The sequence below is a fragment of the Miniopterus schreibersii genome (genome assembly GCF_964146895.1).
Source record: "Miniopterus schreibersii genome assembly, chromosome: 4".
Lineage (NCBI taxonomy): Eukaryota > Metazoa > Chordata > Mammalia > Chiroptera > Miniopteridae > Miniopterus > Miniopterus schreibersii.
The window spans coordinates 62,011,902-62,034,277 of NC_138105.1; the positions used below are offsets into that span (position 1 = coordinate 62,011,902).

Genomic DNA, 22,376 nt, shown 5'->3' on the forward strand with positions numbered 1-22,376 from the left:
GTTAGAGAGTTGGCTCACTTGAGTTCGATTCCTGGTTAAGGATGCACCTGGGTTGCAGGTTCAATCCCCGGCCCTGGTTGGAGCTCGTGCAGGAGGCAGCCAATTGAAATGTGTCTCTCTTACATCAATGTTTCTGTCTCTCTTCCTCTCTTTCCACCCCCCTCTTCCTTCCACTCTCTGTAAAAATCAATGGAAAAAGTATCCTTGGGTGAGGATTGACAAACAAGCATACAAACGAACAAAATCAGTATCTATATGGTTAGGTAGTCCTGGTCAGTCAGGAATACTTGGGAGCCTGACTAATGGAGTAATCAGATTTTTCTCAGTGCCCACAGGATCCAGATTAATGTTAGGAATAAGTGTGATTGGGTGAGGGCTGCATTATTGGGGTGTGTGTGTGTGTGTGTGTGTTGTGTTGGAGAGCTGGAATCCTCAGCTAGAAGAACTGGAATGATTCCTAGGACATCCCCTTGGATTACCCAGAAGCCCCCTACACACTTTCTCTTTTTTTGCTGCCTCTTCCTTGAACTAGCATATAAATTTAACAATCCACAGAGTTACAGAGTTGGGCTTGTGATATTGAAACAAGATCTGTGTTGCAAAGCCCAGTGCTTTGCACTGCTGAGCTCTCAGCCTCTTGGGAAGCGTGTGCCCCCTCAGACATGTTACTGAAATGTATTGAACAGGGTCAGTTTCTTTCTTTCTTTTTTTAAATGAAGTGGTTAAATGAAATTTTATTACGCAAGGAGTAAATGAACACCTCCTTCAGAGGGGGGGAAAAAAAAGCAAACCTTCCAGAGCAAACAGAGTCTTCCTTGACAACCACTTCTAATCCAGTCCTTCCCCAGAGGTCAACCACTGTTACAGGTTTGTTGGTATTTTTCAAATGCTTTACATACTTGCATTTATACCTATAGAACTTTAAAAAAGTGAAGTGCATTGCACGGCACGTATTGTCCCTCCTGCCCCACCCCACAAGGGTACGTCTTGGTGATTGCTGCCTTTCCTTATGTAGGTCTTCTTGATTTTCTTTAACTCCTGAATGGCCTTTCTTAGAATCAGAGGGCTAAAACATTGTTCAGCCTTCCCCTAATTGTTGGACATTTAAAGTTATTTCTAAATCATCTACTGTTACAAATGTTAGAATAAACTTGGCTGCACTTGCCTCTTTGTAACTCAGGTGACACTCTAGGGTAGACACTGAGAAAGGGGAATTGCTGTGCAATAGGGCACTTTAATTTTAAATCCTAATGAAGGCACATGACAAGGTCAGTTCCTAGCTTAGACTTCATGTAGGCCAGGGCACACTTGAAGTGTGCTTAAACACGGAGTAATTGTTTTCTAAGGCTAGCACAGGATTTAGAGCTCTACTAGGTGTGTGCTCCCTGCACCCCATGAGTTGGGCCCTGTAGTTAATTCTGCCTGGTCCCCCCGAGGACTTTGGCCTGCATGTTGGTTGTGGTTGTGTACAGAGGAATTACAGGATGGATGAGCGACACATTGTGGACTGGATGGTAAATTCTAAACCTAGTTCATTCCCTAACTGGAAACCTTGAACACATCCGTGATTCTTCTCCGTGCCAGCTTTAGAATACAGAGTGCCATACCCTTAAACGCTCAAGCCCAGGGTGAGGCGTTTGGAAGCATTTTAGTGTTCTTAGAAAAAACATCTAGAACACTGTCATGTACTTGAACAGTTTCATTTTATGTGGAGAAGGATAGTGTGTGTCTCTGGATTTACACTTCTTGACATCGTCTCTAGATTTCTGAGAACTCATGGAAAACATGAACATTTGTCGTGTCGGGCCACACTCATGCCTTAGGACCCGGTGTAGCAAGGGAGGGCTTGGCTGTGTCCTTGAAGGGCACATGCTGCCGCCAGTGGGCACCCAGCTGGTGAGAGGCAGAACCCTTTTGCAGCCTTAATTATCTCCCATGCATTCGCCTTCAGATCCCTCACACAGATGTTAATGAAAATAGTTCTGGATCTGACCCCAGGGGAACCCCATTGTTGCATTCAAGCATTTGCCCCAACCCAGTAATGCACTTATATTGCCTTCTTTCGGGGTATAGAGGCATCTCCTCTTCTCGTCTCCTGCAAGTGTTACCAGGCGCTCCCTCTTCTGTCATTTCAGGATTTGGTGACAGAGTTAGCACCCCACCTTATCTCTCCCATTTGCTAGATTCTCACAGGGCTCTCCTGGCCTTGATCTTTCTGGCCCCCTTGGCATGCCCTCCCTCTCCCACAGCCCATTTAGGTGACTGTCTTCTGTTTTTACAACATCTTTATTGTTGGACAGCTACCAGTGTTCCCAGTGTGGATAATTCTCTGATTTTATAGGGGGTAGGTGGCGGTGTGTTTCTTTTTGTTTTTAGTACTTTTGCAGTGGTACTGGACAAAGTGATTTTCTGTTCGTTTGTTTGTTTGTTTTGGCCTTTGTGACCACGGTAGGATGACAGTCTGATCTACGGCGATGTAGATGTCCCTTTCCTGGATTGACTGTTGTCACAAAGCTCTTACATGATTTCCATTTTTTTTTTTCCCTTAAATGTACAGTTTGGCTCCTCATTACTCAGAGTTTGACACTGTTGTTTTTTTTTTGCTAACATTTATTGAGCACTCTGTGCCAGGCACAGTGCTTAGTACCCGAGGTGTACTTTTTCATTCTTTCCCAGGATCCTCTCTGAGGAATCAGCATCTCTAGGAAGAGGAGCTTGGTGACTTAAAAACCAAGGCACTATTAAAAAGGCTTGCATTGCCTCATCACACCCTCAAGTTATCCTGTGGTGGAGGAGCCACGGTCTTTCTCATTTTAGAGGTGAGGAAACTGAGGCACAGAGAGGTGAAATAATTTGCCCAAGGTCCCATGATTAGGAGGTTAGGGCTCATTTGCAGCCTGAGTGTTTCACCGTGCATTCTTTTTGGGATATTCGTAGAAGTGTTAAATAAGAATCATTATAGCCCTGATCCCAGGGCAGCCCCCAGCTTGATACCTTGCTTATTGCAATGCCCGTTTCATTTCCCTTCATGCCCAAACCACCAACACCACATTAACCTCTCAGTGACTCGAAGTTTTTACTAACAAGGAGCCTTTAAGAGGTCATCAGTCTAGCCTCTTACTCGATGCATAATTTTCCTGTAGAATATTGAAGAAAGAGCATAGCTTTTGGGATCAGACATATTTGAGTTCACACCTTAGTTCTGTTACTTTCTAGCTGTGTGGCCTTGGAAATATTACTCAACCTCTCTGAGTCTCAGTTTCCTCATCTGTAAAATGGAGAAGATGATGATGTTATTGTGAGGGATGACATGAGGTAAAAGCCTGTGAAGTGATTCCCCAGTGACCGGCACGTACGTTTTTAATTAGCGACAGGTGTTAGAACATTCCTGAAGGAACATCATTCTCTGGAAGGCTGCAGATTGCATCATCGGTTTCCTGGTTTTCTCTTGTCCACATACTTACTCTATTAACACTTCTAGTGAAGTACTATAGTTAGAGGTGATGTTGCTTGTCAGCATTCCTCTGCCTTTTTCCTTTGGAAGATTCTAGCCTTCTGCTGGCCCTGAGCTAAGTGCAGCCTTCCTGCTGGCCCGATGCGGGGGGAGGCCCCATGCGGAGCCAGCCTGCGCACCTGTCCTTGAGGCGGGCAGGGGCTCACCAGCACTGTGCAACATGGCCTGTGCGCCTTGGCCCACGGAGCACCCATTTCATCCCTTGCTTCTCTCAAAACACAGGAGCGGGGGCCATCTGGCCTCTGTGATTGAGCCGCATTTAATTTTGTCACTTTGGCTTAGAACAGCCTCGCCAGTGAGCATGCTGATCAGTGCTGCCACCCTGTCCATTTAAGCAGAAACATCCAAGAGCGGACACCCCAATATCTTGAGCTCAGTCTGGGGTAACCATTCATTCAGGCTATTTCCCTACCCCATGCTCCTCAGCCCCATAATTACTGGGGCTTGAAGATTCCTTAAATGGCCTCCTCCACAGAAAGGTACTTCCTTAGCGGGTTGTGCCTTGGGCAAGCCCCCATCCCCCACACGGCTCATTTTTCACTGTGTATTTAAAAGACCTTCCTTTATGGTGTCTATAGTCTCTTTACTTTGGCTGACTTTGTGTTTTCTCCGGAAAACGTGTCTGTCTCCCTCACCCTCCAGTCACTCAGCAGATTTTTAAAAAATTCATAACACATTTTATTTCGACTTCTTTAATACATGTAAAGCACTTCAAATTTTAACATGCACATTGATCTAACTTTATGAGCTCAATCCCGAAAACCCTCTTTCTATCAGGCTTCAGTGTCAGATTGCTGGATACTGTTGGCATTTTCCTGAAAGAAGCGAATTCTGATCCATTCATCTAATTATAAAGCACAAAAATCTGAATGTAGCTCTGGAGCATATTACGTGCTTTTGTAAACAAGTGCTGGATGTAGTATCCAGGTGGGGCTCAGTTAGGCCTAAAGTTCTTTAAGGGTCTGAAGCTTAGGCTCCTTAGTAGTTCTGTTCAGTTTACCGGCAAGAGCCTGGCACATGTGTTGAATAGCAGCAGATTTTAAAACACGCTGGTGTTTGTGTTCCGTGGTACCCCTTTCCTTGGGTTTCTGGTGAGTTGGTGCGAAATTGTTTCCTGTGTGGGTCTGCACTGGTGTGGCTGGGGCCGGATCCGGGACGCCTGGAACCAGGACCGGAACGTGTGCAGCGCTGGAGGTCAGTCCCAGAGGCTGGCCAGGCTCCGCCGCAGGGAGATTTGGCAACAGTCCTTGATCACCCTGGGCAGGGCACCAAGACAGATTTGGGCTCAGGGAAGACGAGCAGGATTGGGACTTGTCTGCTGAGAGTGAGATGAGGAGCCAGGTCATCTGGGAGATGGGCAGCAGCAGGTCCTGGCTCTGGGCTTGGTGTTGAGCAAGCTCAGCCCTGAGCCCTAGGGTTGGTTCCTTGTGGCCAGCGGGCCTCTAAGTGGAATGCGCTGGATTTCTCAGTTCCTTTATCTTGCTGCAGTTAGTTTTGTTGTGATTTCAATTGATCAGTGGCTCACCCATGGTCAGCATCTAGAGTCAGCAGTTGTACTACTCATTCTGGTCAAATGGCCTTTTACAATCTCAGTTCCCAGATGCCAGCTCGACAGTGGCTACTGAGCAGTCAGAGTGGCCTGTTGTGTTTAGTTCCCCAGCCCCCTCTAAAATTGGCAGGCCGGGGAAGGGAACACATCTTGCGTTCCTTCCAGATGCTGGGCACTGTTCTCATTTTTCACAGCTGAGGCAGGAGATTGAGGCTCTGAGCTGGTGGCTGTCGCAAGTCACACAGGTTGAGGTGACTGGCCGCCATGTGCACTTTCCTTGGAGAGGTGCCCTCTGCAGGGCCCGTGGCTTAGCTTCTGCACAGGCTGAGTGTCAGTACTTCAGTGGCATCCAGGCTTTCTTTCCTGTCAGCCGCAGTACTCCTGGGGGGTGGGAAGCATTCCCTCCCTTTGGTACTGGGGAGGATGCTCTGATTGTAGGAGAGCAGAAAGTTTCCCAGAAGGTGACGGGATGACAGAGTGAGGAGCTGCCCCCCCTCCTGAAACAGAAAACATGTACAGTTAATTAGGGAGTGAGAATAAAGGGGAAAGTTGGGTAAAAAGTTGATCTGCAGCCCTGGCTGGTGTGGCTAGTGTGGTTAGAGTGTCAGCCCACCACCAAAGGGTTTTAGGTTTGATCCCCAGCCCTGGTCGGGGTGCATGCAGGAGGCAACCAATCAGTGTCTCTCTCTCTCTCACATCCATGTTTCTGTCTCTTTCTCTCTCTCTCTTTCCCTCTTCCCCCCTCCTCCCCTTCTTCCCTTCTACTCTCTCTAAAAAAAATCAATGGAAAAAATATCCTTGGGTGAAGATTAACAACAGAAAAAAGTTGATCTGCAGAAGCCTGGTTACCTCCCTTCTGGCCAGACAGACCTATTCCCATTGGCCCATCCACCATCCTGGTCTGGAACAAATTCTGGTATGCAGCTCTTGTTTCAGGTTTTTAAATATTATCAGCCACTAGAATGTTCTGTCATCCCAACAGCACATGTTTCTTATCTTGTGCCTTATAATTTCCAAGATTACAGCTTATTTACTATCAGCTTACATCCTTGGATTCCTGACGGGTCTCTGGGCACCTCGAGCCCTTCCCCTACCTGTTTATCTTTCCTGGCTGGCTGTCTCTAGTTGAGCGTAGTTTCTCAGTTTTACTCTTGGATCTCACCCTCCTGGCCTGTCCCTCAGACCCGGTGACAGCTTTTTTAAGTACCTGCAGCTCTGAGTACTCTGATTGCCCACCACAGGAGAGGCTCGCTGTCTTTCTGTTACCTATTGATTCCAGCAGGCAAGTCACCAGGTGGTTCTCACGCTCCCTACAAGCCCTGCTGCCTGTTTGTTCAGTGCCATAGGGGAATGCCATTATTCATTCAAATGACTGTTGAGTTCCAAATACCTTTTCTATAGTAACCACTTAAATGAAAAAAGCATATAAAGTCGAGCGTGCATGTTTCTGCCTTCTCAGAGGAGTGAGAACATAGGAACCCTTTTCCTTGTGTCCTAGGATTGGCAAAATCTTCCCTTTTTGGCGGGCATACCACTCGGGGCCTTATGCTAATGGGTCCTGGGTTGTTAGGCTTTTAAAATGCTCATCTCCATGGTTTATATTTTTGGGGTAGTTCTTCTGTAGCCAGCTTTTGCTTTTCTTTCCTGTAACCTCCTCGAGATCCCTTCTTCCCAGTGAAACACACACTTCCTTCCTTACAGCGTTGTGAAGGTGAGATAAGGCAACGTAAAGGATTAGATGGTGTGAGCTCGAGTCCTCCGTCCTGAGCCCCGTCCTGAGCCCCATCCTGCTGCTGGGTGTCCACTTGTTGGGAAGAGAGAACTGGCCCAGGGAGCAGCCAGGAAAGCAGGACGCGCCACTGCTCGCTGGCTTTGGCAAATAAGGGACCCCGTGAGGAACGTCAGCTTTCTGAGCTGTAAAATGGAGATTATATTGTCAGTCCACGTTTCCTTGAGTTGCTGGGAGGTCAGGAAAAGAAAGGAAGCTCCCAAATGTGCATATGAAAGTGGATGTAAACCCAAGTGCCGTCAGGCGTTTATTCACGGGTGGTTTGAGTTAATGCGCGGGTCTTTCATACGCTCACTCTGAGATCTGCTGGAGCAAACTGTTCATTCCGAGGCTTGTTCTTGCAGAGATACTCGGCTCCTGGTTCCCTCCTTCCTGCAGGCTCTGGGTAAAATGCCGAGTCAGCAATCACCCGGCTCCCCTCCTCCTTCTGGAACGCTCGCATAGTTTTGCACAGCGCAGATCAGGTTTAGCCACAGCGCACGCACGTCCCCACACGTACACGTGCATGTGCACGCTCCCTCCCCCCGCGCGTGTACAGAGCAGCACCAGACAACCTCTCTGCCTCCCACGAACACATCTGTAAGCCTGGTTTTACTTACGCCTGCTCCCTGATATAGTGTTTTCAGCCTGTTTTTAAGACAACACTGCTGTCTTAGAACTTGGTTTGAGCACTAAAACTCTGCCCTTGCTTTCAATGCCTGTCTTCATTTTAGGGCCAGAAGCAGGTATTAATTCGTAGAACACATTATTTTTGAATCTGGGGCTCTCCTCACCCGTGGGGATATCATCTCCTTGAAATCATCCATCTGGTAAGATAAGCAAGATACAGCCTCCGCCCTCAACAGGCTTGCAGTCTAAGGAAGATACAGTCCCAGTAGCTCTAGCAGAAATGGTTACGGTTTCCTGAGCCCTAGCTGTGCACCGAGCGCTGTGCTCACTGTGCTCAGCATTGTCTCACGTAACGCGGAGCAGTGTGAGCTTGACCAGGTGAGGAACAACGGGCATGGCGGTTTTGAAGCAGATGGGGAGCTAGGTGTGAAGGAAGGGGAAGTGTGCTTGTTCCTGGGTAAAACTGTGAAAAACCCTTTCTTCCTGCCGGCAGTGCAAACAGGTCTCTCTCACTTGATTGAATGACTGTTGTGTAGTCGAACCACGACGAAAGTATTTGTTGATTAGGGTCATTTATTATTTGCTGGAGAAAATTCGGTGTAACCAATCGATGACCTATTTCTGTAGCCCATCTGCTGGATTATGAAAATAGCACTGCTATTTGGGGCCCTTATTTTTTCCTTCCATTATTCTGTTACATCTATTTCTCACAGTAGTGGGAAGGCTCGATGTTCTCTTATAGGGGATGCTGTGACCAGGATTCTAGCCCCTGAATGGGGGGATGGCAACCTTTAAGGTTCCGGTCAACCCTGATACTTTATGGGTAGTCTAAATTATTACACATTGATGCAGTGTAATCCATTTTCTCAAAACCTTCAGAAAAAGACAAGAATTTAAATGCTCTGAAAATCCAAATGGTCATTCCCTGAATTGCTGATTTAGAAATGTTGGTATTGAATCAATCACTAACATGTTCAGTGCTGTGTATCTTAAGCTTGTATTGTGCAAATATAAAATGCACACCACAGCTCTGGCCAGCGTGGCTCATTGGTTGAGCATCAACCTATGAACCGGGAGATCACAGTCTGATTCCTGGTCAGGGCACGTGCCCGGATTGCTGGCTTGATCCCTGGTAGGGGGCGTGCAGGAGGCAGCTGATCAGTGACTGTCATCATTGATGTTTCTATCTCTCCCTCTCCCTTCCTCTCTATGAAACCAATAAAAAACATATATAAAGAAATTTAAAAAGTAAATAAAATCCACACCACACATTTTAAAAATGGTATAACAGGGCCTGCTACATAACTTGAGTGATATAAAAGTTTTAGCTCAGGCCCCTGGCTACTCTTGGAGGGTTTTCTATCCAAAGCCAAACTGGGCAGAGTCCTCTGGGAAGAAAAGGTCAGTATATGCTCAGTGATGTGAATATATTTTTTACTTTTTCTGGAGAAGGCAGACCAGAAGGAGAAAAAAAAAGAGAACCACCAGGCAGCATTTGGGTCCAGGCAGCATTTGGGTGGTGATGCCAGGGTATGACACCTTGTTTCTGCCAAGTTCAAATGGTGACCTGCACTCTTAAGAGGCCCATAAACATATGTGCATATAATTGTAATTTTGCTTCACATGCTCTTTGCATCATCTCTCAACAGAGATGGCCCCTCGCTAGGAGGTGCAGGAAAATAATTGGGAATCCTGTTCTCCATTGAGTTGTTTAGTAAAAGAAGAGATGTTTGTTGCTACATTTTAACTTTTGAATGAGCTTAGAACATCACCCCAGAAAATAATTTAAAACTTTACAGATTTAAAAGAAAAAAACAACTTTCTGATAAAAGCTTAAGGATGATATGCAGAATATTAGCCAAAGAACTAAAAACTCAAACCGACATTCTGTGCAGTGGTTACCCAGTGGAGATCATGAAGTAGAAAGCTGAGGTTTAGTAGAGAACCTGAAACTGTCTGCAGAGGGTTGCCTCACCTTGATCCATAAATTGTTCATTAGAGAGCTTGTAGCAGGCACCCAAGATTTAGCAAATGGCAGTCTTGCTCCAAACTTAACTTTCCTTAACTAAAAAAAAAAAAAAAAAAGGAAAGAAACCCAACTTATTACTCACGTAATGAATCATTTTGACTTATGACTTATGTCCTAGACGTGCCACTAGGTGATGTCATGACTTGCTGTAGTGCCCATGGGTGGTAGGAGAGAACAACCATTGTGCGTGAGCGCGTGTGCACACACACGTTCGTGTGCTGAGACATGTGGTTGTCCGGCAACAGTCACATGTCAAATAGCAGTTTGCAACTCAGAACCACAGAGAAGGTTTGTTTTCCTCTTCTGTCTGTTCCAGTTATTTAACTGAGGGCAGATGTCCTCATTAAGGGCTATTAGCACATCAGAGTATGTTTGCTGAGCCTGGAAAGGGGCTAACCCCTTTTGGACATTGACCAAAATACATATTCTAGTATAGCCAACCCCTCCTATTGGTGACAATGGAAGGGGTGAGAAGCACAAGAGGGCCCAGGATCCCCTTAAAACTGTAGATCAGCAGGAAGTCCTTTTTAGCACCAGTTTGTTTCAATCAGGGAATTCCGTAAGTGAAGAATGTAACATTATAAAGTGGGATTTGGCTACATGTCAAAATATTGTTATTGTTACCCCAAAAAGGATGTTTCTTAATTTCTCTGCTGTACCAGAACCATATGGCAAATTAGGGGATGACTGGTTTATATGCAACTTTGATCGCTCCCAAGAAGGAAACTGGTGGAGAGATCAGGGAAGAGAGGCTCTGGTTAGATGGATAGAAGCTTGCTAGGAGGGAGGGTGGGACTCTTAATCCCAGGTGTAAAGTAGCAGGCGAGCCTGAAAAGTCACTCTGAGGTCCAGAGTTAACCTGGATCCTCCACCCCCCAGCACGGCTGACTTCCTTCCATAGGTGCTCTAATCCACTTCTGAGGCCCTGAAGGACACTTGTTATCTGTAGAGCCACGTCCATAATGTGATGAGTGTGCTGATAAATACCGGCGAGGCAGTGAATCCCACTTGGTGATGCCGCCCAGCCGACATTTAGTCTAGATTTGGCTTTTTCCCTTCCATTCTGTCAGTCACTAGTGTAAACCTGGCTCAAATCTTTTAACTTTTGAGGCTGATTGCATTATCTCTCTGCTCCCTCTCAGAGGGCAATATGTGTATAAAGGTCTTCCCAAACCACTAAATGATTAACAGTGACTTGGACTGTTTAACAAGGTCAGACGAAAGCATTGACCTCTATTTTGTAGGCAAGAGGCTAGGATGCCAGTGGAGGAGAGATTTTCAAGGAAAGACATTGTACAAGGAAACCGAAATAGAGACGTTCAGGGTCAGAGCTGGGGTTTTTTCTATCAAGGTTCACTGACAAAGGAAAAAACCCCAAAACACCATGTAGATAAAAAGCAACTTAATGGAGTGTTTTATTTTGAGAGATCCCATACCTCCTGGAATAATGGCAGGATTATGACCTTTGACCAGCCCCCGGGGCTATTGGTTCCTAGTTGTGGAGCCTCAGCAACCTAAACTCTCCATGGCTCAGTTTCCTCATCAGAAATAAAAGACCATATGTTTATCTCAGAGTGTTCTGAAGATTAAATTAGATACAGTTTGTGAAAGCTAGTGCCAAGTAGGCACTCAACAAAGGCAGTTTCCCTTCCTCCTTTCTCTTCTGCTTTTAAAAATTAAGTTTTTTTGCGAACTATAAATGAATAAAACAAAGCACATTTCAGTGTGGAATTTGGAGAGAGGCCAGAAAAGAGAGCAAACATACGCGGGAACAAACCCCAAGTGGGCAGGCTCACCAACTCTGCAAATCCAGCAGGCTTTGGAAGGTGTGGGTTCACAAACCGAAGAAAAAGTATTTTTTAAATCAAAAAGAAAAGAAAAAGCTTATAAAAACATTGTCAGAGTCTGTTAGCTGAATATTTCAGGCTCCATCTGGAGACTGGAAGCCCAGGAATTTTGGAAATACTACTTTTTCTTAATTTTCAGAGGTAGAAACCTCAAACTTCCTGCTGTGGAAGGTGGGGGGTGGCCACTGGTTTTTTTGGTCAGGAAAAGGGTGGTTTCTTTTCTCTGGATAAATGCTGCCATCTGATGTCTCTAAGTGGCACTGCGGCCTCACCTCCCGCTCTTGGTTGCTCAGTGGAATTAAACGGAGAGTCAGAGGTTCTTGTTCCTGGCTTGAAGCTTCAGGGATGACAGCAGGCAAATGGATGGTAAAAACCGAGTTAGTTGGATACACATTTTTTTTTTTTTGTAGTGGTCAAGAATTTACTTCTTACATTTGTCTTCCTATTTATTGTTAGAGTAAAGCTTTCCAAAATAGTGCTGTTACCGGATGTGAAGTCACCAGACACCTGAACGGCAGCTCTGTCGGGTGCTGTGACTCCCACCTTTTTCTTACCTTGTCTTTGCTTCCTAGGGAGTTCATGGTGGAGATACCATGTTCTCTGCTTCCAACCCTCGAAGCTCTGAGTAAAAGACTTGTAAAAACCCTTTTCTGTCACACTCTGCAGGTTGTGAAGAGCTTCTACAGCAGGGGTGGAGAACCTTTTTTCTGCGAAAGGCCATTTGGATATTTATAACAGCATTCGCAGGCTGAACAAAACTATCAGCTTAAAAATTAGCTATGAAAACAGCTCCTAGATTTATTGAATTTCGAGTCCCGCCTGCTGTTGCCTTGGCAGGGCCAGACCAAATGATTTCAGCCCTCGGGCTGGACGTTCCCCACCCCTGTCCTACAGGAATGTTCTCGTGTGCTCTCCCAAGGAAGGTGTTGGCGCCGGGGAGCATCAGTGTTGTGGTTTATTTATTTTTAAAATTTTTTATAAGAATTTATTTACGCTACAGTGATGACAATTGCTGGGGAGCAACATGTAAAATGTTCCCAGCTTTGTGATTCACAGAAGTGGAAAGAGGTGGAGTGGGGACTGACCCAGGGGCCTGAGGGCAGATCTGTGTTTCGCTTGACTCTCAGGAGGGAGGCTGTGGTTCAGGAGGGATTTCTCAAGAATAAGCTTGTTGACTGATTCAGATCACCGAGGGACCTGGAAGATTAGGGTTTTTGTTTTCTGGAATGGCATAGGAGCCTGAAGGTCACAGAGTGGCCCAGGGGACCCCTGCTGGCCCCACCCAGCCCTGGTGCTCAGTGGGTGCCATTGCTGTTGGAACCCCTCCTCTCTGGCAGGAGCACTTTGACTAGTGAAGCGTTAAACCAGGGTTTCTAGTTTTGATCTCCACCCTGGCTCTTCCCTTCCATACAACGTAGAAGGAGGTGTTACCCCTTCCCTGCTTTCTGGCGTGTGGGTGATGGTACAGTGACAACCTCAGAGCGTGCAGAAATGACACGCGCCGTTTTCGGAACAGCTGCTGGTCACCGTGGCATGAAGACCTTGGATGGTCGTCCTTGTTCGTGTCGGGGCCGGGGTCCTCGTTTCCATCACCCTGAATGCGTTAGCAGCCGACGGCGCTTGCGGTTGGAGGCAGCTTGTGGGCAACACCCAGGCAGGGAGGGTTCCTGGAGCTGGAGTCGGGACACCTGATCTTGTTCAGGCTCCGGCACCAACTTGATCCCAGTGAACAAGTCAGTTAAGCTCTACGCGTTCATTTTCTCAGGTGTAAAAGGAGGCGGGGAGAGTTAGCGTGGCTCGTTTCTGTGGCTTTTGGTAGCTTTGAAGCCAGCTAATCTTGGGCATCTGCGCGTACCTGACAAACGTCCTCACGCTTTGACTTAGCGGTAGTCACGTGCTGCGTAACAGCACTTAGGTCCTGACGGCCGCACGGATGACGGTGGCCCCGTAAGATTTTAATGGAGCTGAGCAGTCCCCGTCCCCTAGAGGCGGGGCAGCTGTCGTCGCGTCGCAGTGCAGTGTATTACTTGTGCGTGTGACGCTGGTGCGAACAAGCCCACTGCTCTTTCAGCCGTGTAAAAGTGTAGCAATACGTAACACTTGACAGTGATAATAAGTGATTGTTCCTGATTTATGTGTTTACTATACTCTTTACTCGTAAACAAAGTTGGCTGTAAAACCGCGTTGTGCTGGCAGAGCCTCGTGTTTACCACATCCCCGGACGGCATCGTCTTCTCGCGTGCTGTTTTCTACAATACACGTGCTGTTCGGGCCTTTGGCCTGGGAGCAACAGGCCATCCCGTGGAGCCGGGGTGTGCGGTAGGCCATCCCATCTGGGTTGGTGCAAGTGCACTCCGATGTTTTCACAATGACAGACTCACCTTACAGTGCATTTCTCAGGACGAATCTCATCGTTAAGTGGTGCACAACTGGACTGTATCGTATATCAGAACTTGACCTGGTGTGTGTGCTGAGGCTGAGCTCAGATGACACTACCTGTGGGCAGAGCAGTGCAAACAGCGGTATGGTACTGGTCACAGCCCCGGGTATAATAACAAAGGATTGGTTAAATTAGTAATGATGCATCGGCCTGAGAAAATACCGCGTGGCTTCTCCAAGGGTTTTTGTAGAATAACATTTACTGATACAGTAACATCTACACAAGATGCTAAGTGAACATTCACTTTATCAAACCACGATCCCATTTTTTGTAGAAATTAAAGCATGGAATGCTATTTGGGAAAAGCGGGTACCTCTGGGAGGCTGCTTGAGTGATTTGTGTTTTTGTGTGCTTATCGGAATTTTCTGAATGTCCTATGAGGAATGGGTGTTACTTTTATAAAAAGATAAATATTGTAAAAGTTACTATAAAGTGTTTCATCCATTTTAAATAGACACTGACATCTGCTGCTGCATGTAGGATACTTTACTAAAAGCTTCCTGATTCTTCCAGATAAAGGCTGAAGGATTCTGTGTCCCCCTTTGCCTCCCCAGGAAAGATAGCAGCATGGCTAGTGTGCTGTCCCGGCGCCTTGGGAAAAGGTCCCTTCTGGGAGCCCGGGTGTTGGGGCCTCCCGGGACTGCCCCACCTTCAGAGCCTCAGGCGGAGCTGCTGGAGGGGATGGCTCCCCAGCCCTTCTTCACCCCTAAGGACACTTCCTGTCAAGAGCAGCCCAAGGAAGTCCTCAAGGCTCCCAGCACCTCAGGCCTCCAGCAGGTGGCCTTTCAGCCGGGGCAGAAGGTAAGTTGATCCCTGAGTGGACAGGTGCCTGATCTTCCCAGGCTTGGGGCCAGCAGGCTTGTGGTGCCCCGAGTGACAGGCTGAAAACTCCCTGGGCATCAGTTTGTATGTGTACAGACCTTTAACTTGAACCCTGTGAGCCCTTGGGGAGCAAGCTTCCTGAGAGAATGAATTGCCAGCCGCAGACCCAGGGCTCCTTGATGACAGTGCTGTCTTGGAGAAAAGACTGGTGAGACCTGACATCTGACATACTGGGCATGAGCCTACTCAAAACCTCAGTTTCAAACATGGCCAGAGCTCAGTTTTGCTTAACCTGTCTCAGTTTGCAACTTTACAAAACAAAGGAAAGAACCTCAGGCTTATGAGAGACAGGGTAAGGTGGTTTTTAATTACTTTTAGAATTTTTCAAGAGAGGAAGATGTTTGTTTAGTCAGAATACCATTTGGATTTTCTTTCCAGTGTTTTCTTCCCTTGTGTCAGGGCCCACCTATGACGTGTACCTGATGTTATCTCTAGATCCAGATGCAAGAGCTTCTCTTTCATTGCCTTCTCCAGGGCCCATAAAGTAGACTTCCTTCTGCTTCCCTGCTGAGGCTTCTGTTTCCCACGCCTTGCTTCCCCAGCTGCTAGGCAGCCCTTGACAGAGGTCAGCCTACCTCTCCATCTCTACCATCTTGCCCCTAGGTAGACTCAGAAGTCCCTGAAGGGTAAAATGCAGGGTGAATAATTCAAGGGCAGTAGTTGTGAACTGCAGATAGATAGGACTTCAAAGGCAAGGCAGAGCAGGGAATTGGGAGGGTGGACACAGATTCCAAATTCATTTGATTGGAGAATTTGCCTGTTTACATTTAAGTAATTATTGATAGGTAAGGACTTACTATTGCTATTTTGTTAATTATTTTCTATTTTGTAGATCTTTTGCTCCTTCCTCTCTTGCTGTCTTCCTTTGTGGTTTGTTGATTTTTTTTAGTAGTCATGCTTTGATTCCTTTCTCTTTATCTTTTGTGTATCAACTAGAGGGTTTTTTGTGTGTGGTTCCCACAAGGATTACAGAAAATAGTCTATTTTAAGATGATAACAACTTAGCTTCAATTGCATACAGATTCCAAGTTCAGAAGAAAAAAAAAAATCTCAGAAACTGACATGTTCACTTTCTCCATCTAATTATAAGGATTGGTTTTGGGAAGAACCAATCCACTGGGTGCTCAGGGGGAAAGCAGGTACCTGCGAGCATCTTGCATGAATTAAAGATGAGTCAGAGAATTCAGTTTGTGTTAAATGGATCCTGGCTCCTAGAATTTGGGGTATGTGTGGTAAGAACTACCAAGTGCTGACCACTGGTTGCTTTTTTTCTGCCCCCCTCCAGGTTTATGTGTGGTATGGGGGTCAAGAGTGCACAGGACTGGTGGAGCAGCATAGTTGGGCAGAGGACAAGGTGACTGTCTGGCTGTTGGATCAGAAGTTACAAATCTGCTGCAAAGCGGAGGAGGTGTGGCTGGCCGAGCTGCAGGGCCCCATTCCCCAGGTGCCACTTCCAGAGCAGGGAACCCAGGCACAAGCCTACAGGCCTGTCTCCAGGAACATTGATGTCCCAAAAAGGTTTGTGTGGGAGAATCTGGGCTCTGAAAATCATGTGGGTGGTGAGGTGTGGGGTTGTGGCGTGTTTCGTGATGGGGGAGGAATGTGGAAGTCCTGGGTGTCTACCTGTCAAGATATTAGACAAGTGGGACACAAAGAGAGGAGAGGGCATCCTTGAGAAAAACCCAGAATGGTATCTTTTCTGTTATATTTTGGTTTGGCTAAGGGCTGTTTTTCCTCTCTTCATGCTTAAACTAAAATTAGTTCTTAGTTTTTTATGATAAGAGACAGAAAAAATGGCTTAGATCAGGAACAGTAAACTTGTTCTGAATGGGCCAGATGGTAAGTAACGTAGGCTTCGTGGGCCAAGCAGCCCCTCTCCCAGGGACTCAGCTCTGCTGCGCAGTGTGAGAGCAGCCACGGACAGTAAGGAAACAAACGGGCAAGGCTGCGCTCCAATAAGACTTACGGACACTCAGATTTCAATTTTGTATAATTTTCATGTGTCCTATGTCAAGAAATAATATTCTTTGGATTTTTAAAACCACTTAAAAATTATAAAACCATTCTTTGCTTGGGAGCCATAGAAAGCAGGCCGCAGGCCACGTTTGGTCCACAGCCCCCAGCTTGCCGACCCTGGCTTACCTATTTGAAACCATTAGGGGTTGATGGAAATTATAAATGTAATCCAGAATGAGTATTTTTCGTGAATGAAGAGAGACCTTCACGCTCGACTTAATGTACACACTGGCTGATGGGAGTGGGGATGCGGAGGGGGTGGTCCAGAGTGTGACATGACCGTGTGGCCAGCAGTCTCAGGAAGTAACCTTTGTCACTCACCCTCTTGAATCCAGAAAGTCCGACGCGGTGGAAATGGACGAGATGATGGCGGCCATGGTGCTGACGTCCCTGTCCTGCAGCCCGGTCGTGCAGAGTCCTCCTGGGGCCGAAGCCAGCTTCTCTGGTGAGGAAGGGGTTCCGTGTGGGTTCTGGGTGCGGCAGAGGCTCATCACTGATGTCCTCTGCTTTGAGCAGCTAATTGCCGACGCACTGGCCTGGCGGCAGGATTTGGAGTGCCTCCTGGCTCGCATCCCAGACTGGCTGAGCGGCGTTGAGTTAGATGCTTCCATTCTTTTTTCTCAGTTTCCTCCTCTGGGAAGCAGTTTCCTGGTGCATTGTGAAGATGATTGAGCACGGGGCTGAGCCACACTGGCCACTTGAGTAAGTTCTTCTATGGGAGTAAGTGAGTGAGGCACTTTGGTGGGGCCTGAAGCGGGCCAGTAGAGGAATATTTGGTTCACAGAGGTAGAAACGGACTGAATGGTCCCCTAGTGGCCGCAGAAGATTCATGCCCCTGTTCCAAGTGCCTAATTCAGCCTTGCAAATTAGTGTGCGCCTACAGGCCAAGTACCTGGAATAAACAAGCTGAAATCTAAAATAAATTCAATTGCTTAATACAACCTGATAGTATAACTTCACAGCAAATTGACAAATTAAAGGGAAATTCTTCTAGCGCAACCCCCAAAATACATGATCAGTAATATGGGAGGAAGAAGGGTTGCTGGATATGAGTAGTTTGACAAGACTGGTGGTGAAATTGAAGCGTTTCTTTTTGAAATTCGCTATAGGGCTGGCCTGACTTACTCCCAGGGAATAACTTTTTTGTTGATGAGATCTAACTGAATTGCAGGTTACTTAAAGCTTAAAGGAAAATATGGAGTCAGAAGGAAAGTGGCCTTTACATGTATCCCTTATAAGTAATCTTTCTAGATGGAAAGTAAATTTAAAGGAGTGATGATGCACATTTACTTACTTCACCCAAAGCCCGTCATCAATGACGAGTCTGCTAGTCACGTGTCTGATTGCACCTTGCGGGGAAGCCTGGCATTGCGCACATGCTCTGTCATCACTTGGGAGCTACACAAGCAAAATGGGGAAGTAAGGAGTCAATTTTAAGTCCTCAGGAAATTCTACAAATGTAGGAGATCCAGGAGGTTGGTCAATAGGAGGGAGATCCAGAAAGGGAAAGGAAATCATTGACTTCAATTCCCATCAGGTTTTGTGTGTATATGTGTGTGTAGATACATATGTACATGTTTACACACACACCAACGCCAACACATACACATCTAACTGGTAATATACCATGATCCTGATACCTGAAGTCCCTTTTGGACAAAAAATTTTAATAGCTTATTAAAGATTTTTTCCCATGATATTTCTGATCTTATGGTTGCAATCAGTGGAAAAATAAGGCTTCCTTGGCAGCTAAGGATGTTGAAGTGTTTTGCCAGGTCAGGTGTATGTAATAACCAAGACCTTGCTCTAGTCATGGATACTATTTGTACAGAACCACCGTTCCCTTTGATGTCTGCATTGTTAGAATGGTTCTGCACGTGCTTGTGTGTGTGGAGACCAGAGGGGATTATAAATATTTCTTAGGAGGTTCACTGTATGCTCTCTCATTGCTCCGTATTTGCTGAGGAGCACTCTGTTTTCATGGTATAGAATACCTAGTACCTGCCCTAGAACGTCGTATGATCTAAGGTAGAGTAATTTATGTTTGTCTTATAATTTATAGATTAACTTATGGAATTAACTTTTTGCTCTTAAAAATTTCTTCCTCCGTGTGCCTACCTGCCAGTTCCAGCGTTTGAGCCATTTGAATGGAAGGTTGCTGTGTTGTGGGGTTTCCCTGAGTTTGACCTCCCTCCTCTCCGGAGTCCTGATCGTGTTAAATGTAACATTCGGCTTCCTTACCCTTCTCTCCCTGAGTGGGTGTGTGCGAGCTCTTGACCTGTTGGGCTGCTGGGGCTCCTGAGCTGTTCCCTGAAGGGCTACCCTATTTTGTAAGCCTCATGCGTAGACGTCGTCGTAAGCTCCTGGTTTCCAGGAAGTCATAGCTTTGAGACTTGACAGTGATCCTTAGGGAGGGAAGAGTTCCTCTGCCCCGCGCTGTGTGGGTGGGCTTCTCCCAGCAGGTGAGGTTTCATTAAGGAGAGCCCCCGGTGGCAGTGTGGAGCGCGGCGAGTCTGCCGCAGGCGTCGACAGTAACTGAGAAGCAGTTTGGAACATGCAGCAGGGTGAGGGAAAAGCAGTGGGATTTGTATCCTGGCCACAAAGGATGTGCTAGTCGATCTCAGATCTCAGAACCCAGGTGACTAAGGAGGCTCCGTGGAACCCCCACCCATGCTGAGAGTTGGGGTGGTTGGGGACATGGCCACCACACCTGCACATGGCACCCGCCCCCCCTTCTCTTGCTGTTTCCGGGTGTAAGAATTTCAGATTCTCCTGTACTGTAAAGGAATCGGGACTTATGGCCTAGGCATGGAAGAGTCTGGCTGGGTGGCCCTAAGGCAGCTTAAAGACAGGCGATTTAAAACTGAACACTTCACGTCTCGCTGTGATCTTCCTCCTGTTCAGACCCTGCGGGGAGCAGGCGGCACCCAGGGCCATGTCGGGCGCCTGTGCCCCAGGCGTCTGGTAGCAGCCTGAGTTGCTCGCAGAGCTTATCTTTCCTTCTCTAAGTGGGTTACTGGTGGGTAGAAGCCGAGCCGCCTGGGCGGCCGCTGCCTCTGGCCAACGTCACCTGCCCCAGTAGCTGGCTGCATGGCTGCTTCTTACAGGCGTGTTTTCACGGACTTGCTCGGGTTTTTTAAATGACCAGTGGGCGTTTTTCAAGAACGCCTGGAGAGCAAGCTCTTACCTCGGCCTTTCCGCCCTGCTCCGCTGTGAGGAGGACGCCCTCGTGTTCCCGGGCGCTCGTGCCGTCCACCGCCTCGCCCACCCTTTTAGGATGAGAGGCAGAGCGGCGAACCCTCCCCCTCCCCCTCCCCAGTCTCCCCTGCTTTGTTTTAAAAACCTGTAAAGTGAGAAACACGTTTCAATTAGGTTCTCTTTCTGTTAATAATACACGGAACGAATTAGTGAGCGTGGGCCAGGGCTGACCAGCGTGGCCGTGGCCGGCGCGGTCCGGCTGGGCTCCCCGGAGGAGTCGCTGCGGGAGCCGACCCGCTCTCGTTTCGTCAAAGCTCAGAAAGGGGAGGTCTGGGGCTTTCCCGCTGACGAGCAGCCAGGCGGGGCCGGGGCCGGGGCGCGGGCTCTGAACGGGAACGCGTGGTCCCCGACCTGGGCTGGCCGCGCCACGAGCTCTGGCCGGGCGGCCCTGAGCATCCCGTCTTCCCTCCGGCCAGCTCCCCGCGCGGCCTGCGACCTGTGGAAGGAGAGCGGCGACGTGTCCGACAGCGGCAGCAGCACCACCAGCGGGCACTGGAGCGCGGGCAGTGGGGTCTCCACCCCCTCGCCCCCCCACCCCCAGGCCAGCCCCAGGTACCTGGGGGACGCCTGCGGCTCGCCCCAGGCCGACCACGGGTTTGAAACTGACCCGGACGCCTTCCTGTTGGACGAACCAGCTCCCCGTAAGAGAAAGGTAACGTGGGGGTGGAGCGTGGGCCCGCCCGCGGGGCTGATGTCCACGTGGGGCCCCCGGGTCCGGCTGTTCTCAGCTCCGTCCCGTCTCGGTTTCCTTTGCTGCTCTGCTCCCTCGTGACGTTCCCGGGAACGCTCCTCAGTGCCCATTTCTTCCATCTCTGCTCCAGTTCCCGCTTCCTCTGTTGCACTCCTGAGGCTTGTGCACACAAGGCATGTGGAGGGTCTGACCCACGGTGCCAAGCGGCTGCTGGCTGCCGGGCGCTGCCAGCCACCAGGCCCGTCTCCTGGGTCCAGGCTCTCCGGCCCTGCCTGCCCGTTTCTTTGGCCCGAGAGAGCCTCTCGTTGGGTTTTGTTGGAAGGAGGAGGTCCCCGCAAGGTGAGGGTGAGAGGGGGTGAGGGAGAGAAGTGTGTGCCAATGGTCTTGTCTTCCTTCCCCTAGAACTCCGTGAAGGTGATGTACAAGTGCCTGTGGCCAAACTGTGGCAAAGTCCTGCGCTCAATCGTGGGCATCAAACGACACGTGAAAGCCCTCCACCTGGGGTAGGTATGAAGCCCAGGGCCTCTCTGCCTAGGGTACCGTTCAGGTCTCCCCCCTGGGGATCCCCCAAGACCTCCAGCCCAGAATGCTTCCGAGGAAATGACTTGCCGAGAGCGCCACCTGGTGCCTGTCCCTGGCCCCTTGTGCCCAGCAGAATAGCTTATTGGAGAGAGAGCTTTGTTGGGAAGGAAGGATGCTTCTATCTTGGTGAATGTTGATCTTTTCATGGGAAGGGAGCACCATCTGTCTTACGGGTGCGTCATCTTGCCTCACTGTAAGATGCGAGATGTTTTAGTTCTGGATAGAAATAGAGTGATTTGGTGGGACCCCATTGCGAGGCCTGCACCTGCTTTCCCTCAGGGACCTGGGGCTCTGATAACACTGCCACCCGAGGGTCGGGGCTGCTCTTGGCAGAGGGACTGTTTCACAGCCCTTTCCCTGGAGGAGAGAACAGGACCAAAAGTAGGTGGAGCCCAGGCAGGGCTCTGAGTCAGATGACTCATGCAGGAGGAGAGGTTCGTACACACTGTGTGAGAGGAGCAGCCTTAGGGGCCAGGAGAAATAGTCCCATTGATGTGCAAGCACGTCCTGCCCGTGACGCTGCATTGAGTGTCCTCTTGGGCTCCTTCCCTGACATGCTGGGTGGCCCTCCTTGCACCTCTTTTTCCCCTGTGTTTGAGCTGAGGCAGCTCGTCCCTGACCACCACCGTGTCTCCCTCCCACACAGGGACACTGTGGACTCTGACCAGTTCAAGCGGGAGGAGGATTTCTACTACACAGAAGTGCAGATGAAGGAGGAAGCTGCTGCTGCTGCTGCTGGCACCCCTGCCACCGACTCAGCCCCCACCCCCAGTGTGACCAGCCCACCCCTTGCCATTCTTCCACCACCTCCTCCCAAAGGCCAGACCTCAGGCCCAGAACACCCTGGTCTGGAGTCTTACCTGCCCTCTGGTGCTCTCAGCAAGTCAGCTCCCGGCTCCTTCTGGCACATTCAGGCCGACCATGCATACCAGGTATGGGCTGGGGCACGCTGGGAGCTCAGCCTTGTGTCCGTGAGGACGTTCAGTGTCTGACCTGTCACCGGCAGCCTGATCACAGGCCACTGACCATTCTGATTAAGGCTGAGCCCTTTAGCTTAATGGGCCATCTCTAACTTCTACAAAGAAGAAAAGGAAAATAAATCACACTCGATAAATGTGGGAATTCCCCGAGGTCTTCATCGGTGGCTGTCATGAGTGATTACTAGAAATC

The 22,376-nt window shown here is 48.5% G+C and overlaps 1 protein-coding gene and 1 long non-coding RNA gene across 2 annotated transcripts in view; one reads left to right on the forward strand and one right to left on the reverse strand.

Annotated features, from left to right (window-relative positions):
- Positions 1-22,376, forward strand: part of ZNF395 (zinc finger protein 395) — a 38,284-nt gene that overhangs the window by 10,160 nt on the left and 5,748 nt on the right. The window contains exons 2-7 of the mRNA XM_081135674.1: positions 14,332-14,578; positions 15,945-16,177; positions 17,011-17,120; positions 20,350-20,585; positions 21,027-21,127; positions 21,853-22,138. Of these exons, the coding sequence (XP_080991800.1) occupies positions 14,345-14,578; positions 15,945-16,177; positions 17,011-17,120; positions 20,350-20,585; positions 21,027-21,127; positions 21,853-22,138 (1,200 nt within the window). The 5' untranslated portion in view covers positions 14,332-14,344. The remainder of the gene's footprint in view (positions 1-14,331; positions 14,579-15,944; positions 16,178-17,010; positions 17,121-20,349; positions 20,586-21,026; positions 21,128-21,852; positions 22,139-22,376) is intronic.
- On the reverse strand, positions 20,022-22,281 carry LOC308556454. The gene is made up of 3 exons (XR_013998708.1): positions 22,067-22,281; positions 20,541-20,783; positions 20,022-20,369 (listed from the first exon to the last, which is right to left on the reverse strand). It is a non-coding gene; the product is annotated as an uncharacterized lncRNA (long non-coding RNA).